Raw genomic sequence first — 23496 nt, 5'->3', positions numbered from 1 at the left:
AGTTGTGGTGCATATACACAATGGAATACTATTCACATCATGAAAAATGATGAAATAATCTCTTTTGCCTCATTCTGGATGACACTTAAAGGAGTCATGTTAAGTGAGATCAGCCAGAAGGAGAAAAATGAATACCAGATGATTTCACTTATAGGTGTAACTTAAAATACAAGGAGAGAGGGGCAGGAGAGTCAGCATAATGGTTATACAAAAGACTTTCATGCCTATGGCTCTGAGGTCTTAGATTCAATCCTCAGTAACACCACAAGCCAGAGATAAGCAGTGCTTAGGTAAAAATAAATAAATAAAATAAATAAATAATAAAAACTAGGATAGGATAGGATAGGATAGGATAGGATAGGATAGGATAGGATAGGATAGAATAGAATAGAATAGAATAGAATAGAATAGAATAGAATAGAATAGAATAGAATAGAATAGAATAGAATAGGATGGAATAGGATGGAATAGAATAGAATAGAATAGAATAGAATAGAATAGAATAGAATAGAATAGAATAGAATAGAATAGAATAGAATAGAATAGAATAGAGTAGAATATAGGAGCAAAATGTGAAACTTTGTCTGGATTTGGTCTGTTTCAACAAGGCCAAAGACATGAGGAGTATTGGGGATCCATTACACAGTGCTGAAAAAGGACCTAAATTAAATTGCCATGCTAATATCTATCATCGAAAGATGAGAAATTGTATCTATGTGACAACAACTGCCTTGTACATCTTTATTTCTGGAAGGGAAAAAAATAGTAAAGTCATGGGCCATGATGATCAAAAGGAAGTTAACAGAATAGGAGAAATTATAGCTGAGGTCTTGATAATATAGAAGAGCAGGCAGAAAGACTATGGGATAAGAGAAGGCTTGAAAAAAAGGTTATTGCCATGACTGTTGAATTTAGTCTTTCTTAACTAATTCCTAAGTATGAAGCCTCACTATCTTGAGGCAGTGGTTCTCAAACCACAAGCTTCTCACTTGAAAGACTTGGTAAAACACACTGCTGTTTCTTCAAGGAAACTCAACACAAATACTAAATCTGTGTGGAACCACATTGATGGTTTTGTGAAAAGGAAAATACAGAGTCATTATGTCCCCCAACTTCCAACTATACTATAATATAATAGTAATTAAATCAGTATGGTATATGAGAGAAAAAAAAAACAAACAGGCATTCAGACCACTAGAACAGAATAGAGAACCCAGAAATAAATCCACACACAAATGGAAATCTAATCTAATACAAGGAAATATGCCAAAAATCATTCATCAGGGGAAAAGAAAGTCTCTTCAATAAATGGTGCTTGGAAAATTGGTCAGCCACTTTCAGAAAAAAAATGGCACCAGACCATCACTTAATATCAAACACCAAAATTAACTCAAAATGGATTTAAAGTGTGGATATTATATTTGAAGCTACAAAATACATAGAAGCAAGTATAGGTGAAACATGCTAGGACCTTAACATCAAAAATTTATCTGGAGACTCAATCCCATGGGCAAGAAAAAACTTGAAAAATAAATAGTGTGATAATATTTCTTGTGATGTTAGTTAGTCTTCTTAGTAGCCACAACGTGGAAGGCACTAATATTACCATATTATTTTACAAATAATGCAATCAAGACACATGTAGATTTAACAATTTAACCTAGATGAAAACATAATCAAACACATAAAGATCTTAACACTGAAGATGAGTTTGGAAACTTAACCTGGCCCCAGGGACAAGATAAATTATGGAAAGAATAACCAAATGGGACTACATGAAATTAAAAGACTTCTACATATTCAAAGAGAATTCCACAAGGACAAAAAGGCAACTAAGCAATTAGAAGATATTTTCACATCACATATTTGACATGGGATTGAGATCAAATATATAGAAATAAATTATTCAGGTCAACAACAATTTTAAAAAAACAGCAAAAAAAAGTTGGCAAAAAGTATGAAAAGGCAATTTTCTAAAGAAGATATTCAGATAGCACACAGACCTATGCAAAAATGTCTAAAAAATTTTAATGCACAGACCATAGGCTGAGTCTTTGATATGTTGACTCTCTTAACTGGGTTGCCTAAGTTCTGGGAGATGTTAGAAAATTACTTGATTCGGAGGAGCGTGTTCTGGGAACTTCTGATTTGTTGTGACATCCTAACCTTGCAACTGGTGTTTGCAGTGGTGAGTGGTCTTGAGAGACAGTATTTTATTGTAGGATTGGTGTGATCTCCTCATAAATGGTGTTAGAATTAAGGTGAACTCTGGGACATCTGCAGAATATCGAAGAACTGCATGTTGCTGTGGAGATATCTCCACACAACCATATTGGAGATTGACTGCACAAGCCCAAATTCAGAGATTCCAAGGGCCTTGAGAACTCCCCGAGAGTTTGACCAGTGATGCTGTCAAGAACTTCCAAAAGATATGAACTCCATGGAATACTACTCTGCAATCAAAAGAGATGACTTTGTGTCCTTTGGGATACAATGAATGGAACTGGAGGTGACTATGCTTAGTGAAATAAGAGATGAAAAACAAATACCAGATGGTTTCACTCATATGTGGAATCTAGAAAACTGATACACAGGAACTTGAAGAAAAAAAGAGCAAATAAACTTTCTAAGATTTTGAGACTACTATGGTGGTTATCTTTGGGAGGTGGGAGGGTAGGAACATAGAACTTTGGTAGTGGGTGTGGTGGGGAACTATACTCTGTAGTCTTACAATCTTGTAACTCACTATTAATCACAAATAAGAAATGGAAAAAAATCCCCAAGAAAGTGGGTGTATTGCACTAAAGTAAAAGACTTTGGCGTATGTGTGTGTGTGTGTGGGGGGGTTCAGGTCCTGGAACATTATGGCTAAGGACCCAATGGGGGAGTGTATTGTTAAGTGGAAAACTGGGAAATGTTTTGCATGTACAAACTACCATATTTACTGTTGATTATAAAATATTAATCCCCCAATAAAGGGGAAAATACCCCCCCAAAAAAAAAGCTTAGACCAGGGAGAACAGAAGCAACCGGTGGCACAGTTTTATACAAACAATGTCAAAGAACATAAATTATGGTGATGTTGTGTATGATACAGCAAATCATAACAAAGGGATTTTTCAAAATTAACCCAATTGCCAAATAATTTTATTACAGCAATGACTATCTATTGCCTTCTTAAATCCTAAGACAGCAGGAACCTCCTGCTTCCTCTATAGAGCCTATATTTCCCCCAATCCTGGAATCTCTATGGTGGGGCTCACTTTCCTGCATGCTACTCTCAAAATTCATACCAAATGACATTGCATCTGCTGATTCCAACCTAATCAACACAACGAGTACCACCTCAGCATGCTTCACTTCAGACTGTGTCCAGAGACGTCAGGCATGGAATATCAACCCTTCAGCCTCATTACTCCGGTGAGACCTTTCCTTTCACAGGATTCTCTAATTCCATTCCAGGTGGTTCACTTCCTAACAAAGTCCCCAAACCTAGATATAAAGGATAAAGAATAGGAAAGCTCAGGGGAGGGGATGAGATACGGAGTTCTGATGGTGGGAATTGTGTGGAGTTGTACCCCTCTTATCCTATGATTTTGTCAATGTTTCCTTTTTATAAATAAAAACAGTATGGAAAGTCCTTAAGCAAATATAAATGAAGTATTTTATGATTTAATAATACCAATTCTATATATAAAGGACATGAAATATATATATATATATATTTGCCCCCAGGGTTATTGCTGGGGCTAGGTGCAGGCACTAGAAGCCACTGCTCCTGGTTGCCATTGTTTTTAAATTGGACAGGACAAAAAAAATTGTGAGGGGAGATATAGATAGAGGGAGAGAGAGAGAGAGAGAGAATAGAGAGAGAGAGACCTGTAGACCTGCTTCACCACTCATGAAGAAGCAACCCCCCCTGCAAGTGGGGAGCCAAGGGCTGGAACCAGGATCCTTGAGCTGGTCCTTGAGTTTCGTACTCTGCGCACTTAACATGCTACACCACCACCTGGCCTCCCAAAGCAACAATATAACTCCCCCTTTGTTCACAGCTGCACTACTTACAATTGTCAAAATATTAAAGCAACCTAAATGCCCAAGGGCCGATAACTAGATTAAAGCAAGTTTTATATACAGTGGGAGAGCAAGAGTGAGAGTGGGAGCAGGATCAAGAGCAAGAGAGAGAGATTGTATTATTTGGGACAAAATGGATGCAAGGGGGGAGGTGACTGTGCTAAATGCAATAAGTAAAGAAGGAAAGGACAACTACCAGGCAATTTCATTCATATGCTGAATGCAGATAGCTATAACAAATGTATTTGTACACACACACAACAAGGACCTAAACTGTATTTCAGACCTTGTGAAATCTCCTGACATCAGGAGGTGGGGCACAAAGACTTTAGCAGACTTTGGCTGACCTGCACATACCTTATATGGGTACGAAATTATACTCCCTGAAACTTATAATTGTGTCAAACACTATTAAATTGCTAATAAAAACTAAAATAGAATATATAAAACACTATCTCGGAATCTCTCCAAACAGTTGGGCATTACCTTCATTTTCTGATTCAATTATACTATGATGGTGTCTAATAATCTGAATTTCTAACAAGTTCCTAAGTGAAGCTCAACAGGGACAACCATTAAACATAATGATTTTACTTATTTTTTACACTTGTTATATCATCTTCAGGAGAACTGGGTAGATAGCTACTTAACTTGTTATATTTATTCTGTAATTCTAATAAAGAGCTCTGGTGCAAAATGGAGGGAAGGTGTCAGGTTTCCTGGAGCAGGAATCATATAGATGTTGTTCATGACAGACTCACCAGCCTTTAGCCCACATCCGACATTTAATAAATATTTGTTAACTGAAACATTGGTGAGGCCCATGGCATGGTCAGGGAAGTGAGTTTCTGGTACAGAAGGATTCACTGTTGAAATTATAATCATAGGGGAGTCTGGCGGTAGCACAGCAGGTTAAGCCCACGTGGAGCCAAGCATAAGGATCCCAGTTCGAGACCCCAGCTCCCCACCTGTAGGGGAGTCACTTCACAAGTGGTGAAGGAGGTCTACAGGTGTCTATCTTTCACTCCCCCTCTCTGTCTTCCCCTCCTTTCTCTATTTCTCTCTGTCCTATCCAACAACGATGACATCAATAACAACAGTAATAACTTCAACAATAAAACAACAAGGGCAACAAAAAGGGGATAAATAAATATTTAAAAAAAAAGAAATTACAATCATAGATCCATAAGGCCTCTAATTTTCTAATCCTCTATGAGAATAATGAAATCTTTCAGCATGACAGTAGGAACTAGGGTAGAGAAGTTGATGGCAAAAAAGGTCCTAAAATATAAAATGGAAACAAAAGATATCACTTATAGAGTGATATTGGTAAGGAAATGAAAATAAAGTCTGCTTGTCTGTCTTTCACAAATGAAATGATATTGCACAAGGGCAGAGTAATGGTTTTAGAAGTTGTCTATAGAAAGGCATATGAGCATACTTTCCATTAAGCTGTGTCTTTTAAAAATGGGCTTCACTCAGTTCACTGTCCTGAGACTTTATCTACACAATAAAAATTACTAGTTTGTTTTCTCTTTTCATACGGATTTTTTAACTTCCACCACACCCATTTATATATATATATTTCACTCCTATTTCTTTTTTTATATTTAGTTTCCCTTTTGTTGCCCTTGTTGTTTGTTTTTTTATCATTGTTGTAATTGATTTCATCATTGTTGGATAGGAAAGAGAGAAATGGAGAGAGGAGGAGAAGACAGAGAGGGGGAGAGAAAGATAGACACCTGAAGACCTGCTTCACTGCCTGTGAAGCGACTCCCCTGCAGGTGGGGAGCTGGAGGCTCAAACTGGGATCCTTACGCCAGTCCTTGTGCTTAGCGCCACCTGCGCTTAACCTGCTGTACTACTGCCCGACTCCCTACACTCCTATTTCTTAATGGCACTCCAAATAATTTTAAGTATCTGAATGCTATTGTTAATGAGAGCTAGTTCTACTTAACGCTCCCAACTGATTATTGTGGTCCACTGTTAAGACTCATTTATTTATTTATTTATTTAGACAGAGCACTGCTCAGCTCTGGATTGAGGTGGTGCTGGGGATTGAACCTGGATCTTAGAGCCTCAGGCTGTAAATCATCTCCATAAGCTTTATGCTATCTCCCTGACCCCTAATGTTAGTTTCGAATGTGATTTTCTTTATCCTTTGAACTGGTTGTAATATCTTAAAATTTAATTATCAATTAAATAAATCTTTAATATAAGTTCTTTTTAGATCATTACAGAGTTTAGATTTTACCTTTTAAAAATTTATCAGTGAGGAGCCAGGTGGTGGCACACCTGGTTAACACACACATTATAGGACACAAGGACCCAGGTTCAAGCCCCTAGTCCCCAATTGCAGAGGGACAGCTTCATGAGTGTTGATCAGTGCTATAGGTCTCTCTCTCTCTCTCTCCTTCTCTCTCTCCCCCTCTCTCCTGCTCCCCTCTCAATTTATTCCTGCCCTATCCTTTAATAAAAATAACCTATGATCCAGGTTCAAATTCCCAATATGCCATTTGAGAGTACTAAAGCACTAGGGGAAGCTTCAGTGCTATAGAATTTCTCTCTCTCTCTCTCTCTCTCTTTCTCTGAAGACGATGACCTAGTCCTAGAGCAATAAATCCCGGGCAATGACAAAAATGTTTAAATAAAAGTTATGTGACATTTTCCAAAGAATTATTGTTGTTCAATATTACTGAAATATATTTGACAGAATTTATTGATCAGCCTTATAACTAAGTTAACAAATTGGATAGAATATTCCTTTTTTAATTCTGAAAGCAATTTTATTCTGTGATTAGTAATTATCACCTTCTCTGAGAGTTTTCATAGGTAGGACACCGGGCCCAGTTATAAGCATAGAATTCAAAATGTGAATTTGTTTGCTTATTCATTTCTCACTGAGAACCCACTAAGCACTCCAAAACTGTTCTTGGTAAACAGAACAGGCAAATAAGTCACTGTACCTATGCAGTTGGAGATTAAGTTTTATTGGTATAAAGAAAGAAGTAGCAGACCTCTATAACATTATGTAAATTATAAAAAGCACAATGATAAACAATACAAAAGGCAGATACCAACACTGGAGTCAGTATAAATACAGAAAGTGAAGATGATAAAGATTGTGAGAGTTACTGAAATATTACTTAGGTTTTCAGTACTTAACAGGAAAACTTCATTAAAGAATTTTTTGTTAAAATGAAGTAATAGTAATGCAAAATAATCTAGATTATTTGAAGGTGGATTGGGTTTATGAGATGACAGAATATTTTCTGTAGCAGTTTGTCAAGTGTTGGTATCAGAGTTCTGCTAATTTCAAAACCGTGTGAATAACTGCAAGATTTTCAGTTATAGAACTGAAGATGGCTATTCCTACAAGTTTGAAAAAAAAAAAACGGGGGCTGATTTAAAAATATGTAAACATAGTAATGATAACAGTGGACTATCAAGTTCTGTTATCTTTTATTTCCACCATTATAGCCAAATACTACAACACATATGTAATATATAGAATGATAGAGAATGGTAATGGAAATGAGCTTGGAATTTTCCAAGCTAGTAAAATAAAGGACAAAGGCCCAACACATCCAGGGGGTGGTAACACAGAGATACTCATGTACCAAAGGGTAAAACTACTCCTCACCACCCAGCCTGGCTCCCCTCCTTGCACATGATCTGCCACACAAAAAAAAAAGGTCCCACTGGACCTTCCATGGCCACCATGTAACTCTATACCACAACTGTCACCCCAGTGCAATTACTATTTCTATGCCTACAACTTCACAGCAGTAGGAACATGGAAGTAGAGGCTGTGAACCTCTCTATAGGAATAGAGTTGGCAGTCAGTTGGAGGGTACAGAAGGCTGAAAGCAACCCTTTTAAAATTCTATAGCAAAGGACTCTGGGGGGTGGAGCCAGAGAGTAGTCCATTTATGGAGCATAGCCTGCCAAAGACTGTCCTCCCACCAGTCTGTGATACAACAGCAATCTCCAACTTCTGGTTTGACAGAACAGAGACCACTGGATCTGATTCTGAGAGAAGTAGACACAGTGAGAACATAGAGGAAATCACCTGCACTGATAAACCCAGACGGCAACCTGAAGAACCAAGATAGCAACTTAAAGAAAACCCTAAATCCAACACAAGTGGTAAAGCAGGTCTGCAGTTGCCTATTCTTCTTTCCCCCTCTCTGTCTTTCCCCCTCTCTCCATTTCTCTCTGTCCTATCCAAAAAAAAATGGCAGCAAAAAAAAATGGCAGCAATAAGAACAACAACAACTATAACAACAACAATGATAAGCAACAAGGGCAACAAAAGGGGAAAAATAGCCTCCAGGAGCAGTGGATTTGTAGTGCAGGCACCAAGATCCAGCAATAACCCTGGAGGCAAATAAAATAAAATAAAATAAAATAAAATAAAATAAAATAAGAAAAGATCTTCATCTAAATATACTCTAGCGAGCGAGGTTATGGATCGTGTTTGAAGAAGCAATGAAGATATTTTCAGATAAGTAATAGATAAAAGAATTCATTACCACTAAACTAGTCCTACAAGAGATACTAAAGGGATTTCTGCAATAGAAAGATACTAAATGCCTTCTCTCATATGAAGGAAATAATGAAACAAGGGAATAAGCAAAGTCAAAGTAAGACAAGCCTTTGATCTCAAACTGTACAAGTGAGGTTGGCATGTGGACGAGTGGGTGCGGGAATGGATGCTAGTGAGGAGATCCAATGAAGCAAGGGTTCAAATCTGGGTCAAGTAAATGGCAAAGCTGGTACCCTCCCAGGAGGGTTTTCTTGTTAGCCTCTCATTTGCATTTATTAATAAAATAAAATATATGTGGTTAGAAAATTATTTTTGCATATTGCTCTCAATTTGATAAGTCATGATATTATTTGTGTTATTTCTATTAGTTATTTCTTTGGGATGATGCTTACATATAAGTGTGTCTGGAAATATTCAAGTTGCTTAATACTTCTGTTTAAAGTGTTTTTTTTTTTTAATTTGTAAAAGGTTTACACTATCACTAGAGAATGGACAAGTGTGATTTCCACTCGTGAAAGTTTGCAATGGTTTTCCTTATGGAATTATCATGATTGAAGGTTTTTCTTTGAATATTTGGGGGGAAAAGGATTTAGTCACTGTACATAAAATATAATTTTGGCATTATTAATTGAATATGATTAATTATGCTTTTCAAATCCTTCAGGTATTTATTTTTGGATCAATTTTATCCGTCATAGTAAAATTATGTTGAAGTTTCCTATATAGACACTTCTATAATCTTTCTTCTTGTACTGCCAACAGTTTGTTCTTTATATATTTGAATACCCCCTATTTTTCAGAAAAAAAATCACTAATACAATATTCTCAGTATAATTTGTATCTTCTGTCAACATTAAATGAATATACTGAGGGGTAATATGATTATTTTTTTCTTTATGTGGCAATATGAACTGAACTTGGGAGCTCACTCATGCAGAGCAGTTTCCCTGCCCAAAATTTCATTACTTATGAGAAAGAAAGAGAAAGAGAGAGAGGGATGGGAGGGAGGTAGTGTGCCTGTCTCAAAAGACACAAGAGCACTACTTCACCATCCATGGAGATCCCCCCACCAGCACCATCACCACCATATGATAGTCCCATGTTCTGTCATGGTTTAAGCCTAGGGCCTTGTGCATGGTAAGAGCATAGCACATGCTCTACTGGGCAAGATATTTCTCAGTCCCTATTGTTTGTTTTCTTGAACAGATAAGAGACATGATCAGATGTCTATTTAGAGAATGTACTGATTGGAAGGAGATGAAACAGACTTAAACATGGGAAAGCAGTAATAAGGTCCTTACAGTAGTCCAGATAAGAAATTATGAGTCATTGGATCAAGGCTAAGGCAACAGAGCGGTGCTAGTTAGGATGATCATGAAAATTTGTACGCATTTGGGTCCAAGGGAGTTGGGACAAGAAAGGTGAGTTGAGGGCATCAAAATTTCTGATTTAGTTGACCATTGTCTAAAAGGCCATATAGGAAGGCTATTTGGTCAGTTACTCATTTCATTATTTATTTAATCGTAGTTAGAGAGAGAGAGAGAGAGAGAATATCAGAGTTCAGTTCTGGCTTAATGGTGGTGCTGAGGATTGAACCTGGGACCTCAGAGTCTCAGGCATGGGGGTCATTTGCATAATAATTATGCTGTCTTCTTGCCAGCCAGTCCGGTCAGCTTTTCAGACTAGGTTATTTTCTCAAAATTCCTTTTCTTTGTATGCATCTAAGAGCCTTTAAGTCCAGACTCAAGTTCAGCATGTTGAATCTTTGTCAGTTGACAACTTAACTCAATCTCAGTCTTTCTATTTGAATATAAGAACACTAGGATGTATGTTCAAGTTCAAATAAATCACATCTCTTTTATGTAATAATAATGCTTTCACAAATGTATGGAGAAAGTTGGACAAAGAAAGAATAAATGTCCAATATCAGCACTAGGGTAGTCCATACTTATGGGGGGTAAGTTTTCCACAAGAGGGCAGCATCACCCAATAAATTATGACATTGAATGCTTCTTCCAGTAGGTACGAGGAGAGGAGGTTGTAAGGGTAAGACTTGAAGATGTAGTGAACCATAATATTTGTCATGCCATGAAAACTAAAGGCCCTACTTTCGCTAAGACCAAATTATAGCTACTCCCAAGTAACTACTGGTAATGGAAGATGTTGTAACAGGGAGAAAGAAGACACAGAGCTCATCAAAGGAGGATTAGTAGGTGACACATCTCAACATTCTTTTTTTAGGACAGGCTCAGAAGCCACTCTGGATGATGGCCACACTCTAAGTAAGTAGTGATGACTCTGTACAACCAACCTTTCAGAGGGGCCTTTATTTTCTGTTCAGATCTCAGTCACCCCTAAGATGATTGTCCAGCAACTCATGTTCCCTAAAGGTCTGACTGCAAAGCACACTACAATTCTGATGTTCTCCTTATTTAATAGTGTTTGGTCACTTGAAATATGTCTGTTTATACCTTAGGAGCAAGAAATTGGACTGAAATTAATGAAAAACTTATTTTACTATCCTAATAATGATTCTATATGGGGAAACTATCATTGCTCATGTTAACAGAACTAGAAAAATGTCTATCTGACTCTAAAGGAAGAACACACACACACACACACACACACACACACACACAGACACACTTCCAAATTCACAAGGATATCCTTTCAAGAAGCTTTACTTAAAACATATATATACATGTGCATGTGGCATAAAGCTCAAGGACCAGCGTAAGGATCTTGGTTTGAGCCCCCGGCTCCCCACCTGCAGGGGAGTCACTTCACAGGCAGTGAAGCAGGTATCTGTCTTTTCTCTCCCCCTCTCTGTCTTCCCCTCCTCTCTCCATTTCTCTCTGTCCTATCCAATGACAACAACAATAATAACTACAACAATGTAACAAAGCCAACATAAGGGAATAAAATAAATATTTTTTTAAAAAAACATATATATGGGTTTTGGGGGGGGGGTCCAGCATAGATTTGCCTCTATAACATTCCAGGTTTGATCTCCAGCACTGTACATACTAGAGTTGAATGGTATTCCTGTCCCTCCCCCTCTCTCGTGAAAAAAAAACATCTTTTAGAAAACCTAAATCAGGGTGGGGGTAGAGGGGTAGACAGCATAATGGGTATGCAAAGAGACTCTCAAACCTAAGTCTCTGGTTCAATCCCCCACCAGCACGATAAACCAGAGCTAGTCAGTGCTCTGGTAAAATCAATAAATTAATTAATTTTAAAAAAAGAAAACCTAAATGATAATGGGCCCAAGATTGAGTTGGTGACAATGTGTCTATTTGTGTAAGACATTACTTAATATGTCACCATTAATCCAGGTACATAGAGAGGCATGGCTTAATCTTTTCTAGCAGCAATTTACACAATGAATGAATGAAGTTCTACTCTTACAAAATAAATAAATAAATAAATAAATAAATAAATAAATAAATTCCCCTCAGTAGTCTCACCTCAGGAAAAATAGTTTGGATGTAGGGAATGATAATGATGGAAAATTTAAAGATGGTTTCTGTGTTTCTTGTCTCGTTTAATAGAGGGCATGTTGGTACCAGTTCCTGAGATAAGGAACTTGGGAGGAGAAGAGATGGCATGTCAGGTTTTGAGCATGTAGTATTCAATATGATGCAGAAGCATCAAAGTATAAATGCCCAATAAGGTGTCAATATGAATCAAAGCACAAAAGATGGTCATCCACATATAGATGGTAATTGAAGATCTGGTACTAGGTGATATTCTTTCTACATGGGATATCAGTGAGCTTAGAAAAGGTAGAACTGGGCTGGGGACATAGCATATAATGATTTTGCAAAAATACTTTCCTGTCTAAGGCACCAAAGGTCCCAGGTTTAGTTCTCAGCATCACCATAAACTAGAGCTGAACAGTACTCTAGTAAACAAAAATTAATAGAATTAAATGAAACACCCACAATTTAAGGGATGGTCAGAGGAAGGCCACGTAGTGAAAGAAGTTGGCTTATAAAATGAATAGAACCAGAAAAAAAGATCAAGGAAATGGGATATTAAAAATAAGAGAATTTCATAAAGAAGAGAATAGTAAGGATTAAAAATAACTATTGGCAGGGCCAGGCAATGGTGCACTGGGTTAAGCACTCATATTATAGTGCACAAGGACCTAGGTTCAAGCCCCTAATCCCTACCTATGGAGGGAAAGCTTCATGAGTGGTGGAGCAGGGCTGCCGGTCTGTCTCTGTCTCTCTCCCTCTCTATCTCCCCCTCCCCTTTCAATTTCTCTGTTTCTATTCAATAATAAGTAAATAAATTTTAGATTTTTTAATAATCCATTGGCTTGGGCAATTAGGAGGCAATGTATAGTTTTTGATACAGTAGTTTTAGTGACATCCTGGGGTCAAATTTAGCCTATGGTATGTACAAAATTCTATGAGAGGAAGGACTTGAAGACAGTATGTATAGAATCTCCTTTTGGTTTACTGAATATGAGTAGAGGAAGAACATGGGCCAGTAGCAGAAGGAGAAGTATGATTGTGGGAAGATACTTTAATGGCTTTAAAAGTAAGAATGGTTAAGGTGGAGAAACTTAAGTGTACATATAGGATAACGGGTTAAGTAATGACAAGGGAAAAGTACACAATATTCCAGTAGTATGGAAGCAAGATGTAGCAGAAAAAATTAAAGTTGAGTCCTATGGAAAGTGCACCAACAGAAATACTCTTTAGAAGCAGGAGAATGATATGACTTTATTTTGCTTCTGCCACTCCACTGACCCAGAATGCATCTCACCTTCTCATGATGTATGTATCAAATTCTACTTATCATTTAGCTGAAACTCCACCTTCTCTGTAAAGTATTACTCTATTAATCCCTTTCGAAGGATCCTTTTCCTTTTTCAAAAGGAACCTTGGTAGCTGCATGATGTCGCTATTCCTGGCACTGCCTCATTCTTCCCTCACCTTTCTTCCATTCTTTTCTCTTTATTTCTTTTTGAGAGGAGACGAGATACAGAAAGGGGGAAAGAAATGAAGAGAAAGAAACAGGGAAAAGAAGAGACACCTGGAGCACTAATTCACTGCTTGTGAAGTTTCACTCCTATAGGTAGGGACCAGGAGCTTCATCCCAGGTCCTTGCACATGCTAACATGTGCACTCTATTGGGTGAGCTGCCATCTGGCCCCTTGAAGAGGTCTTTCTTTCTCTTGACTATTCCTAGCTAGTTTTGCTTGAACAATCAATTTTCAATCTCTTAACTGTTTTCTTATAACAACTTATTGTTCATTAACTTGTCACGTGTATGTATGTTCTCTCCCATTTAGACTATACACTCTACCAGGGTATGGTTTTTATCTTAGAGCTTGTTACAGTCACCAGAGTTCCTACCATGGTTGGTAGTTAAGGTCACTTTAAATCTATGTGGTTGAGCAGTGTCATTCTTTGATAAAGGAGGAGAAAGAACAAATACTGGATTAGATATGCCCTTGGGATGCACTGAGTCATTTAGTTCTCTCAATAGCAAATAAGGAGAGCGAGTGGGAAAATAAATTTACTTAATGATGACATGGGCAGTATATCTTGCAGGCCTTTCTTCTATGCCATCTGCTTCAGTTGACTACAAATTTCTGTCTATGTGATACAACTCTTTCTTTGATCATATTTACTAAAGACCTTTGTACCTTACAGCAAATATCCCTGTACTTTACCTCCTGACAATCAGCTTGAGGATCCGGAAGGAGCCTTTGATGAGGATGAGAGCCTCTTGGCGGGAGCCATACAGTGGAGTGCCATTGATATTCACCAACTCATCACCAGTCCTCATCTTCTGAGACAAGGCTGCCTTACCTCCATCTTCAATCTGTGTTGCAGCGAAAACAAAAAGTAGGCGGTGAGGTGCTTCTATCCCTCAAATTCTATTTCCTGTCTATTCCCAAACTCTATGTTCCAAGAGGTACATTGGTAGCTTCAGAGGGATAAAAAATAAGGAAGATTCCAATGGGGGGGGATGGGGTGCAGAACTCTGGTGGTGGGAATCATATGCTTCAGGGGATCAGTTAAGGGACACTGGAAAATGAACTAAGTTGGAGGTGAGGGTGTTCTGCAGACATCTATAATGTGGAAATGAGAAACTGTACCTACACATCAATAACAGGACTATAATACACTATCCCCCTCACCCTAATAAAATTTTTAAAAAATGTTAATTGCAGGTCATCATTTACCAAAGGCAAAGTTTTTCTAGTCAAAGAATCCTTGGATTCCCACATAGATATGATAAGCCTAGACCTCTAAAAGATCCCTCTCTCCATCAACATTGGTCACTTCCATCAGGAACATCAAGCCCTCTTGTGGGCCTCTACAGGACCTTGCCTTTAATATTGAACAGTAGTAGTAGGGACTACCCGACTCTCCAAAGGGAGGCTGGGACAACCTACACTGTCACTTGAGGAAGACTGGTCCTGAAATGAGTACAATCTAAAATTTCCAGCTGTGGTAATGAATTACTAACTCAGACTGACAGGGATGCACAGGATACACAGGCTCCTGTGCTAAATATGAACAGACATGGGCCTAGATCAGGTAGAATTTAGTTAATGGTAGTTATATACTTTTCTTGTGTTTGGGAGCTACTCTCTGCCCTAATCCAACTTTGTAGTCCTATATTCAACTCTGTCAACATCTTCCCAGACAACAGTATGAGCCTACCTTGTATGTTAGCTATTGAACTCAGGCAAAAATTACTAAAGTCATGGGCCCTCTGGAATACATCTAAATGGATTGCTTAGCTTCTTCCCACACCAAGACCCTTAGTTTCATCTGCTCTACTCTGACCTTTAGGTTCCAGATTATTAAACAACTTGCCCTGCTTTATATCTTAGTGCTCTTCAGCCTCCAAGTTGCAGATGCTACCATGAAGCCAACCTGATTTCCCTAGGCAGATCAACTCACCAATGTATCCTGGAATCTCACCTCCTCAGAGCCCTATCCACTAGGGAAAGATAGATACAGGCTGGTGGTATGGATCAACCTGCCAATGTCTATGTTCAGCAGAGAATCAATTACAGAAGCCAGGCCTCCCACCTTCTGTACCCCATAAAGAATTTTGTTCCATACTCCCAGAGGGATAAAGAATAAGGAAGATTCCAATGGGGGGGATGGGACGCAGAATTCTGGTGGTGGGAATCATATGGGATTGTACCCCTCTTATCCCACAATCTTGTTAATAATTATTAAGTCACTGATTTTTTATTTATAGTGATTTAATATAGATTTACAAAAGTGTGAGATAACAGGAGTATAATTCCACACCATTCCCACCACCAGAGTTCTGTGTCTCCATTCCCTCCACTAGAAATTGTAGTAGTTCTCTCAAGTTCAAAGATATGGGTTGATTATTATTTCTGTAACTTTATATTTATATATATTTGCCTATTTTTCCCTTTCTAAGTCATATCTACACCTATTACAACTTCCAAATGTCCTTCCCTTTTTCCACTGCTCTCTCTGGGTCCTAATGGAGTTGGAGTTCAGGGTCCACGAGTCATCTTCCCCTAACATTTCTCCCCCTCAGGGAGTATGGACCAGAATTCTTCATTGGATGCAGAAAGTGGAAATTCTGACTTCTGTAACTGCTTCTCTGCTGAACATGGGCATGGCAGGTAGATCCATACCCCCAGTCTGTTTCTATTTTTCCCTAGTAGGGAAGGGCTCTGGAGAGCTGAGGCACTGGGACACATTGGTGAGGTCATCTGGCAAAGACAAACTTTGAGCAAGCTATTAAGGAAACATCACAGAGATAATTAAATATATCTTTGGAGGTATTCAATTCATCTGTGGAGACAAGCACTTCTAAATGAAAAAAGGATGCTTAGGAGGAACCCCACAGTGTGGGTGGACTTAGTATCATGACACAACAAACTATACACACAAGTAAGAGTCAAAAGAGATAATTCCCCCAAAATATGACCATTGGCAAGTTCTCTGAGCCATTTTTGATGTCTGACAATCTTGTGTTTGAATCTGGACTCTAGTACTTCCTAGCTGTGTGAGCTTAATAGGTTACCTAACAAGGCTGTAACTTAATGGCCACACATACAAAATAGAGATAACAAGAGTATCTATCCTCTGGTAATATTAGTATATGAAGAGACTAGGGACAGAAGCACCTCAATGAATGTGAACCCCAATAATTATATTAAGGAGGGTGACTCTGAACACCACAAAGGTGGCTTTTAGCTCAACATTGTGTGAATGTAGGTGTAAATTCAAAAGATATAGTGTATGTACAAAAGAATTTTTCATCCATATATGTATCTTCAATGCCTATCTGGTACAGTGCTGCTGTGCCTAAAATACAATGGACAGTCTTAAAAAAAACTAAGAGCATGGTTGTTCACATCGGCTAACAGAATTTTCATCAACCAGGGCAATCTGGGCAAGAAGGTCGTCAGGCTGGGGGCATTGGAAACAAAGACAGAAATAATGGTCAATGGGGTAATCAAAAGTAAAGCAAAACAAGATGCCTGCCCAGGGTTCCTTGCTCATGTCCACCTTTTAAATGCTTTTATTAGTGATTTAATAATGATTAATAATATTGTAGGATAAGAAGGGTACAATGCCACACAATTCCCACCACCAGAGTTCTGTATCCCATCCTCTCCATCGGCAGCTTCCCTATTCTTTATCCCTCTGGAGGTAAGGACCAAAATAATTTTATGGTGTGCAGAAGGTGGAAGGCCTGGCTTCTATAATTGCTTCTCTGCTGAACATGGACATTAGCAGATCCACATGCCCAACCTGTCTATCTTTCCCTACAGGGATAAGGCTCTGGGGAGGTGAGGTTCCGGGACACACTGGTGAGATCATCTTCCCAGGGAAATCAGGGTGGCTTCATAGTAGCATCTGCAACTTAGAGGCTGAAGAGCACTAAAATATAAAATGGGACAAATTGTTTAATAAATCAGGAACTTAGGTCAGATTGATGGGGGCTACAGTTAATGGTATTTCTATTCTTTCCTCATGTTTGGGAGCTACTCTCTATTTATGGCCACTTTTAGATGTGACATGTCTTCTACCACAGAGGTAATTCTGTCAGAATCTCAATTCTATCCATGGTAGTAAGAGTTATCTCATCCATGAAACAATCCTTCAAGCTTTAGTTAATTTCTAATATGTACAGGAGGACATATTCGGCATGAAAGATAACCAAAAAAATGAAGAAAGTTCCTAGCCTCAGGAGTGGGTTCTTATTGGAACATTTACAAAACCTTAGAGGATCTGGGGGGGGGGGTTAAAAAGGTTTGATCCGCCTATTAAATTAGGAGATTTCTTTTTTTCTCCCAAAGGAGAGATGAGGATAAGGAAACTACACAATCTTTAGGGAAAGGTAGATTCTACATGGGCCGACTAAGGGTTGATCTTTGAGGAAGATGTTTTTAGTGTTTAATTATTTTATTTTATTTTGAGAGAGAGATGCAGAGAGAGAGACACACAAAGAGAAACACCAGAGCACTGCTTAGCTCTGGTCTATGGTGGTGTGGGGGATTGAACCTGGGACTATGGAGCCTCAGGCGTGAGTCTCTTTGCATAACCATTATGCTATCTACTCCCGCCCAATGAAGATATTTTTAAACACAGGTCTAATCTGTGCCAGATGGTGACACACCTGGTAGAGTGCACCCATTACAGTGTGCAAGGACCTGGGTTCAAGGCCCCAGTCCCCACCTGCAGGAGGGAAGTTTCATAGGTGATGAAACAGTGCTGCAGGTACCTCTTTCCTTCTCTTCCTTCTCAAGTCCTTTCTGTCTCTATTCAAAGTAAATAAATAAAATACTTTAAAAAACCTACTACTAGTCTTGTTCCAATCTACTTCATAGGCTTTTATAGAAGCCCTCCCCCAGTCTATCTCAACACCATAGAAGAATATTGCTGAGATTTCAGTTGGCCAGCTCATGTGCAATTTGGCATATGAAACCTCCTGAGTGCAGAGAAAAGTGTTCAATCAGGATTTTAAAAATCCCATCAAATAAAGTTAAATCATAGCCTGTTATTAAATTTATTGCTGCTATCGTGTGTTTTTTTTTCTACAGTACCTCTCTCTGACAAATCATAGATTAGCCAAGTTACAGTGAATACACACACATACACACACACACACACACACACACACACACACACATCATTGTTACAGTGCTTGCACCACAACTCAAAGCCAATATTTGGTAAGTGGGGGACAATGCTCCAAAAATCAATTAGGATCACACTTTTATTTCCAATGCCATTATCATTATTACTTCACAGTCATCATTGCCCAGTGCCAAAAAAAGTAAAGTGCTGTACTTGAATTTCAGAAGTTCTATTTGAAAGACGATTTCCTTTGGCATCTATGAAAGGCCCTTAGCATCAGGCAGGTTTTTCAACCAGAATCAACCATTTGAAAGGGCCTGCTTAGGCTAACAAAGAACCACAAATAGGAATTTAACAAACACATGCTAATATATTATTTGCTGTTGGTATCTATTAGTCTTGATTTAATCCATCCTGTTTTATTCATGCACCTCAATTATCCATATTAGTGTTATACATAGCAAGTCTTCCCTTCACTATGTGTGACTATTAAGTATCACCCCAGGTTAATTAAGCATGTTGTTACAGCAACACAATCTGTTATTCCTACCAAATTAAAGGGAGCCTGTTAAAACTAATTATTATAGGAAAAGTTCAGGCATTTTGCATCCCCTACTGCCACTTGGTCTACCACTGAGTCCTTTGAGGAACTCTGGCTTGAATTATAGCCTCAGGCCAACTGTATATACCCCTTCACTGATGTATGCCACTTCTTAGTCACCAGCAATATCTTCCTTCAGATAAATATGCTGAGTTGCAACAGAACTATGGTAGCACAAATGTGGATTCTCAGACAATAGAGCAGCAGATTATGGATATCCAGTACATTTCCCAAAGTTCAAATGAGAACCGGTGTTTTGCAATGAAACTCTACTTGGTTAAACATCTTTGGACTGGGGAGTCAGGCAGTAGCGCAGCGGGTTAAGCACACATGGCACAAAGCGCAAGGACCGGTGTAAGGATCCCCGGATTGGCTCCCCACCTGCAGGGAAGTCACTTCACAGGTGGTGAAGCAGGTCTGCAGGTGTCTATCTTTCTCTCTCCCTCTCTGTCTTCCCCTCCTCTCTCCATTTCTCTCTGTCCTATCCACCAATGGCAACACCAATAACAACAACAATAATAATTACAACAATAAAACAACAAGGGCAACAAAAGGGAATAACTAAATAAATAATCTTGGGACTATATACCAAAGCATCCCTTTCCCAAACTGAGCTATCCAACAGATTCCTTCTGATGTTTTGATGCTTTAAAATACAATTGTCTTCCCTGAATTGTTTGGCCTCCTAACAGTAGTTTTCCAAGTTAGTAGTCCAGCAACATGTTTTTATGTATAACATATGATAGCTGTTCATATTTTTAGCAAGGAAAATATTGAAAATAAAAAGGAAGAAAGGACCAAAGAATAGGAGGGAGGGTGAAAGAAGATATATTTTTCTTTTTATCTTTTTTTAATATTTATTTATAATATTTATAAAAATAATATTTATTTATTCATTTTTGTTGGAGAGAGGAGGGGAAGACAGAAAGGGGGAGAGAAAGATAGACACCTGCAGACCTGCTTCACCACTTGTCAAGTGACTACCCTGCAGGTGGGGAGCCGGGTATTTGAACCAGGATCGTGCCAGTCCTTGCGCTTATCGCCACCTGTGCTTAACAACCACTGCGCTACAGGTACCTGACTCCCTTATTTCTCAACAAAATGTTTTGCTTTTTCTTTCCCATCCACATACTCATAGCTCTGCATAAGCCACAGGAAAGGTATGACTCAATAAACGTGCTCTGCTTGAATAGTTGTATAGCATTATTTCATGCACCTGTGACAATGTCATACATTAGAAAGGACAGATGCACCAGCTGTTGGGGAGGCTGTGGGGGGGAAGCAAACTCTCCTACATTTCTAATAGGAATGTAAATTGGTTAAACCCCTGCAGGGGGGCAGTCTGGAGACTCAGAACAATGCTAGAAATGGATATACCCTATAACCTGGCAATTCATCTCCTGGAGATATATCCAAAGGAAACAAAGGCACATACCCAAAGAGATCTATGAATACCTATATACTTAGCCACACAATTTGAAATAGGTCAAACTTGGAAGCAAAGCTGATGCCCAAAGATAGATGAGTGGCTCAAAAGTTATATAGTGGAATATTAGCCAGTTGTTTAAAATGATGAGGTAATCTCCTTTGCCATATCTGGGACAGAACTTGAAGTGATCAGCTTGAGTGAGATAAACCAGAAAGGGAAGAACAAATAATAAATGATCACACTATAGGTTCAGCTTAAGCATAAATAGTAAGGGAACATATATGGTACAGAATGGACTGGTGTATTGCACCAAAGCAGAGGACTCTGGGAAAGGAGGGAAAAGAATGAGAATGGAAGGAAGCTGGGGTCATGGTGTATCATGGTGTATGATGGTAGAAAGGGACCTAGGTTGGAGGAGAAAGTGACCTGTAGACATGTATCAAGGGGAACTGAGAGGTTGTACCTGTGGATATACAGTTATACTATAAACCAATTAACTCTCCAATAAAGTGGCACAAATTAAAAAGAAGTAAAGGCACTTTCTAACAAAGTCCCAAAACCTAGATATAGACCAGGTTCTGTGAGAGAGAGCATATGTTCACACGTATCCATAAACTAGTACAAAATATATACCTGAAAGCACAAGTACACTAGAGTTTGCAGTGAGTACCCCCCCAACACTTCCTCTCCACTATTCCAACCTTTGGGTCCATGATTGCTCAACAATTTGTTTGGCTTTGTATGTTAACTCTCTTTTCAGCCATCAGGTTCCAGATGTCACCAGGATGCCAGCCAGGCTTCCCTGGACTGAAGACCCCACCAATATGTCCTGGAGCTCAGCTTCCCCAGAGACCCACCCTACTAGGGAAAGAGAGAGGAAGACTGGGAGTATGGACTGACCAGTCAACGTCCATGTTCAGCAGGGAAGCAATTACATAAGTCAGACCTTCCACCTTCTGCAACCCACAACGACCCTGGGTCCATGCTCCCAGAGGGATAGAGAATGGGAAAGCTATCAGGGGAGGGGATGGGATATGGAGATTGGGTGGTGGGAATTGTGTGGAGTTGTACCCCTCCTACCCTATGGTTTTGTTAATTTATCCTTTCTTAAATAAAAAAATAAATTAAAAAAATTCAAAATCTAAAAAAAAAAAAAAGAAGGGAAGGAAGGAAGGAAGGAAGGAAGGAAGGAAGGAAGGAAGGAAGGAAACCTGAAAAATCTTTTTTAAGAAAAGCAGCTGGGTGGTCTGGGAGGTATGCTGTAGACAGAGTACTAGACTTGCTAGCATAAGGTTCTGAGTTCTGTGGCGCTAGGGAGTACCATACACGTGAGAGTGATGTGATGCTCTGCTCACTCTCTTTCCTCCCCTCTAATTAATAAATAAAATCATGTAGTTAAAAGAAGAAAGAAAGAAAGGAAGGAAGGAAGGAAGGAAGGAAGGAAGGAAGGAAGGAAGGAAAGAAGGAAGAGAACATCCTCTTCTCCTTGCCCACAATTCACCTTCTTCATCTAAACATGGATGGGAGCTTGAAGTATCTTGTTAGGTGAGATAAGCCAGAGAGAAAAGGATGAGTATGGGATGATCTCACTCATGGACAGAAGCTAAGAAATAAGAACAGAAAGGGGAGGGGGGAAAAGCTGTACTTGGACTGGGTTTTGGTGTATTTTACCAAAATAAAGGACTTGGGACAGGATTGGGGGGGGCTGGGGGGGGAGTGCTTTCAGATCCTGATGCATGATGGTGGAGGAGGACCTAGACTGGGGATGAGGGTGTTTTACAGAAAACAGAGAAATATTTTACACATGCACCAACAACAGTATTTACTGTAAACTACTAATCCCCCCCCTAATAAAAACAAAAAGAACAGTTGAAACAGTGAAAGAAAGCAATTCCGGAATCCCCATTCAGTGCTAATAAGCTGGTGATTTGGAAAATTCTGATGGGTCTTCAATGAAGCAGAAAGTGCTTTGATAGCTTTCAACAAAGTGACAAGCTACCCCCTTGGGAGCAAAAGTAAATAAAAATTGATTTTACAAGTACTTACTGATTTTCAAATAGCTTTTATTTGGTCACATACCAGCACCTACTTGCTAGGGTGTATTGAATGAATTTAGGAGATAGGAAAACATGAAAGAAAGCAATGTTACACTGGATTTATCTTGAAAAAAATACTACCAATGGGAAAAGAAAAAAAAAACATCTTACAACAACCCATAGGTATTGAATGCATATTACCACTGTATGGGAGCAACATTAAAATCAGTGACATGAGTGACCTAGGTCATGACAAAGAACTGTTGGAATCTCAGGTGTGAGGTCCCAAGTTTGATCCCTGGCATCACATGAATCAGAGTGATGCATGTGCTTGTATACCCCCCCATCTATCTATCTATCTATCTATCTATCTATCTATCTATCTATCTATCTATCTCTATCTCTATCTCTCTAAGAATATATAAAATAAATCGTAAAAAATATGTGATTGCGAATACTTCTGTTTGCTACATGAATTTTCTTGGAAACAATAGCCATTGAATGAAACTTCTCTTGTTCAGTTGCAGGAATTTCTGGCCAAATTTCCAGCTTATAGTCTTACCTTCAACAGTTTGACTATCTAAGAAAGCAAAGAAAATATGTTTATTGTTAAGGATGAACTTTTAAAATTGTATGTATTTCATTTTAATGAGAGTGATACTGCTCAGCTCTGATTTAGGGAAGTGCTGGGGAGAGGA

General features: G+C 38.7%; 1 protein-coding gene across 3 annotated transcripts in view; it reads right to left on the bottom strand.

Moving 5' to 3' along the window:
* SHROOM4 (shroom family member 4) overlaps positions 1-23496 on the bottom strand; it is a 291392-nt gene that overhangs the window by 143598 nt on the left and 124298 nt on the right. For all 3 annotated transcript variants that reach the window (XR_009547655.1, XM_060183567.1, XM_060183566.1), the window contains exon 2: positions 14313-14464. Coding sequence is in view for 2 of the 3 variants with exons in the window: in XM_060183567.1 (XP_060039550.1) it covers positions 14313-14464 (152 nt within the window). In the remaining variant the exon portion in view is untranslated. The remainder of the gene's footprint in view (positions 1-14312; positions 14465-23496) is intronic.

This window comes from Erinaceus europaeus, chromosome X (genome assembly GCF_950295315.1).
Source record: "Erinaceus europaeus chromosome X, mEriEur2.1, whole genome shotgun sequence".
NCBI lineage: Eukaryota > Metazoa > Chordata > Mammalia > Eulipotyphla > Erinaceidae > Erinaceus > Erinaceus europaeus.
This window is presented reverse-complemented; position numbering and strand designations above follow the sequence as displayed.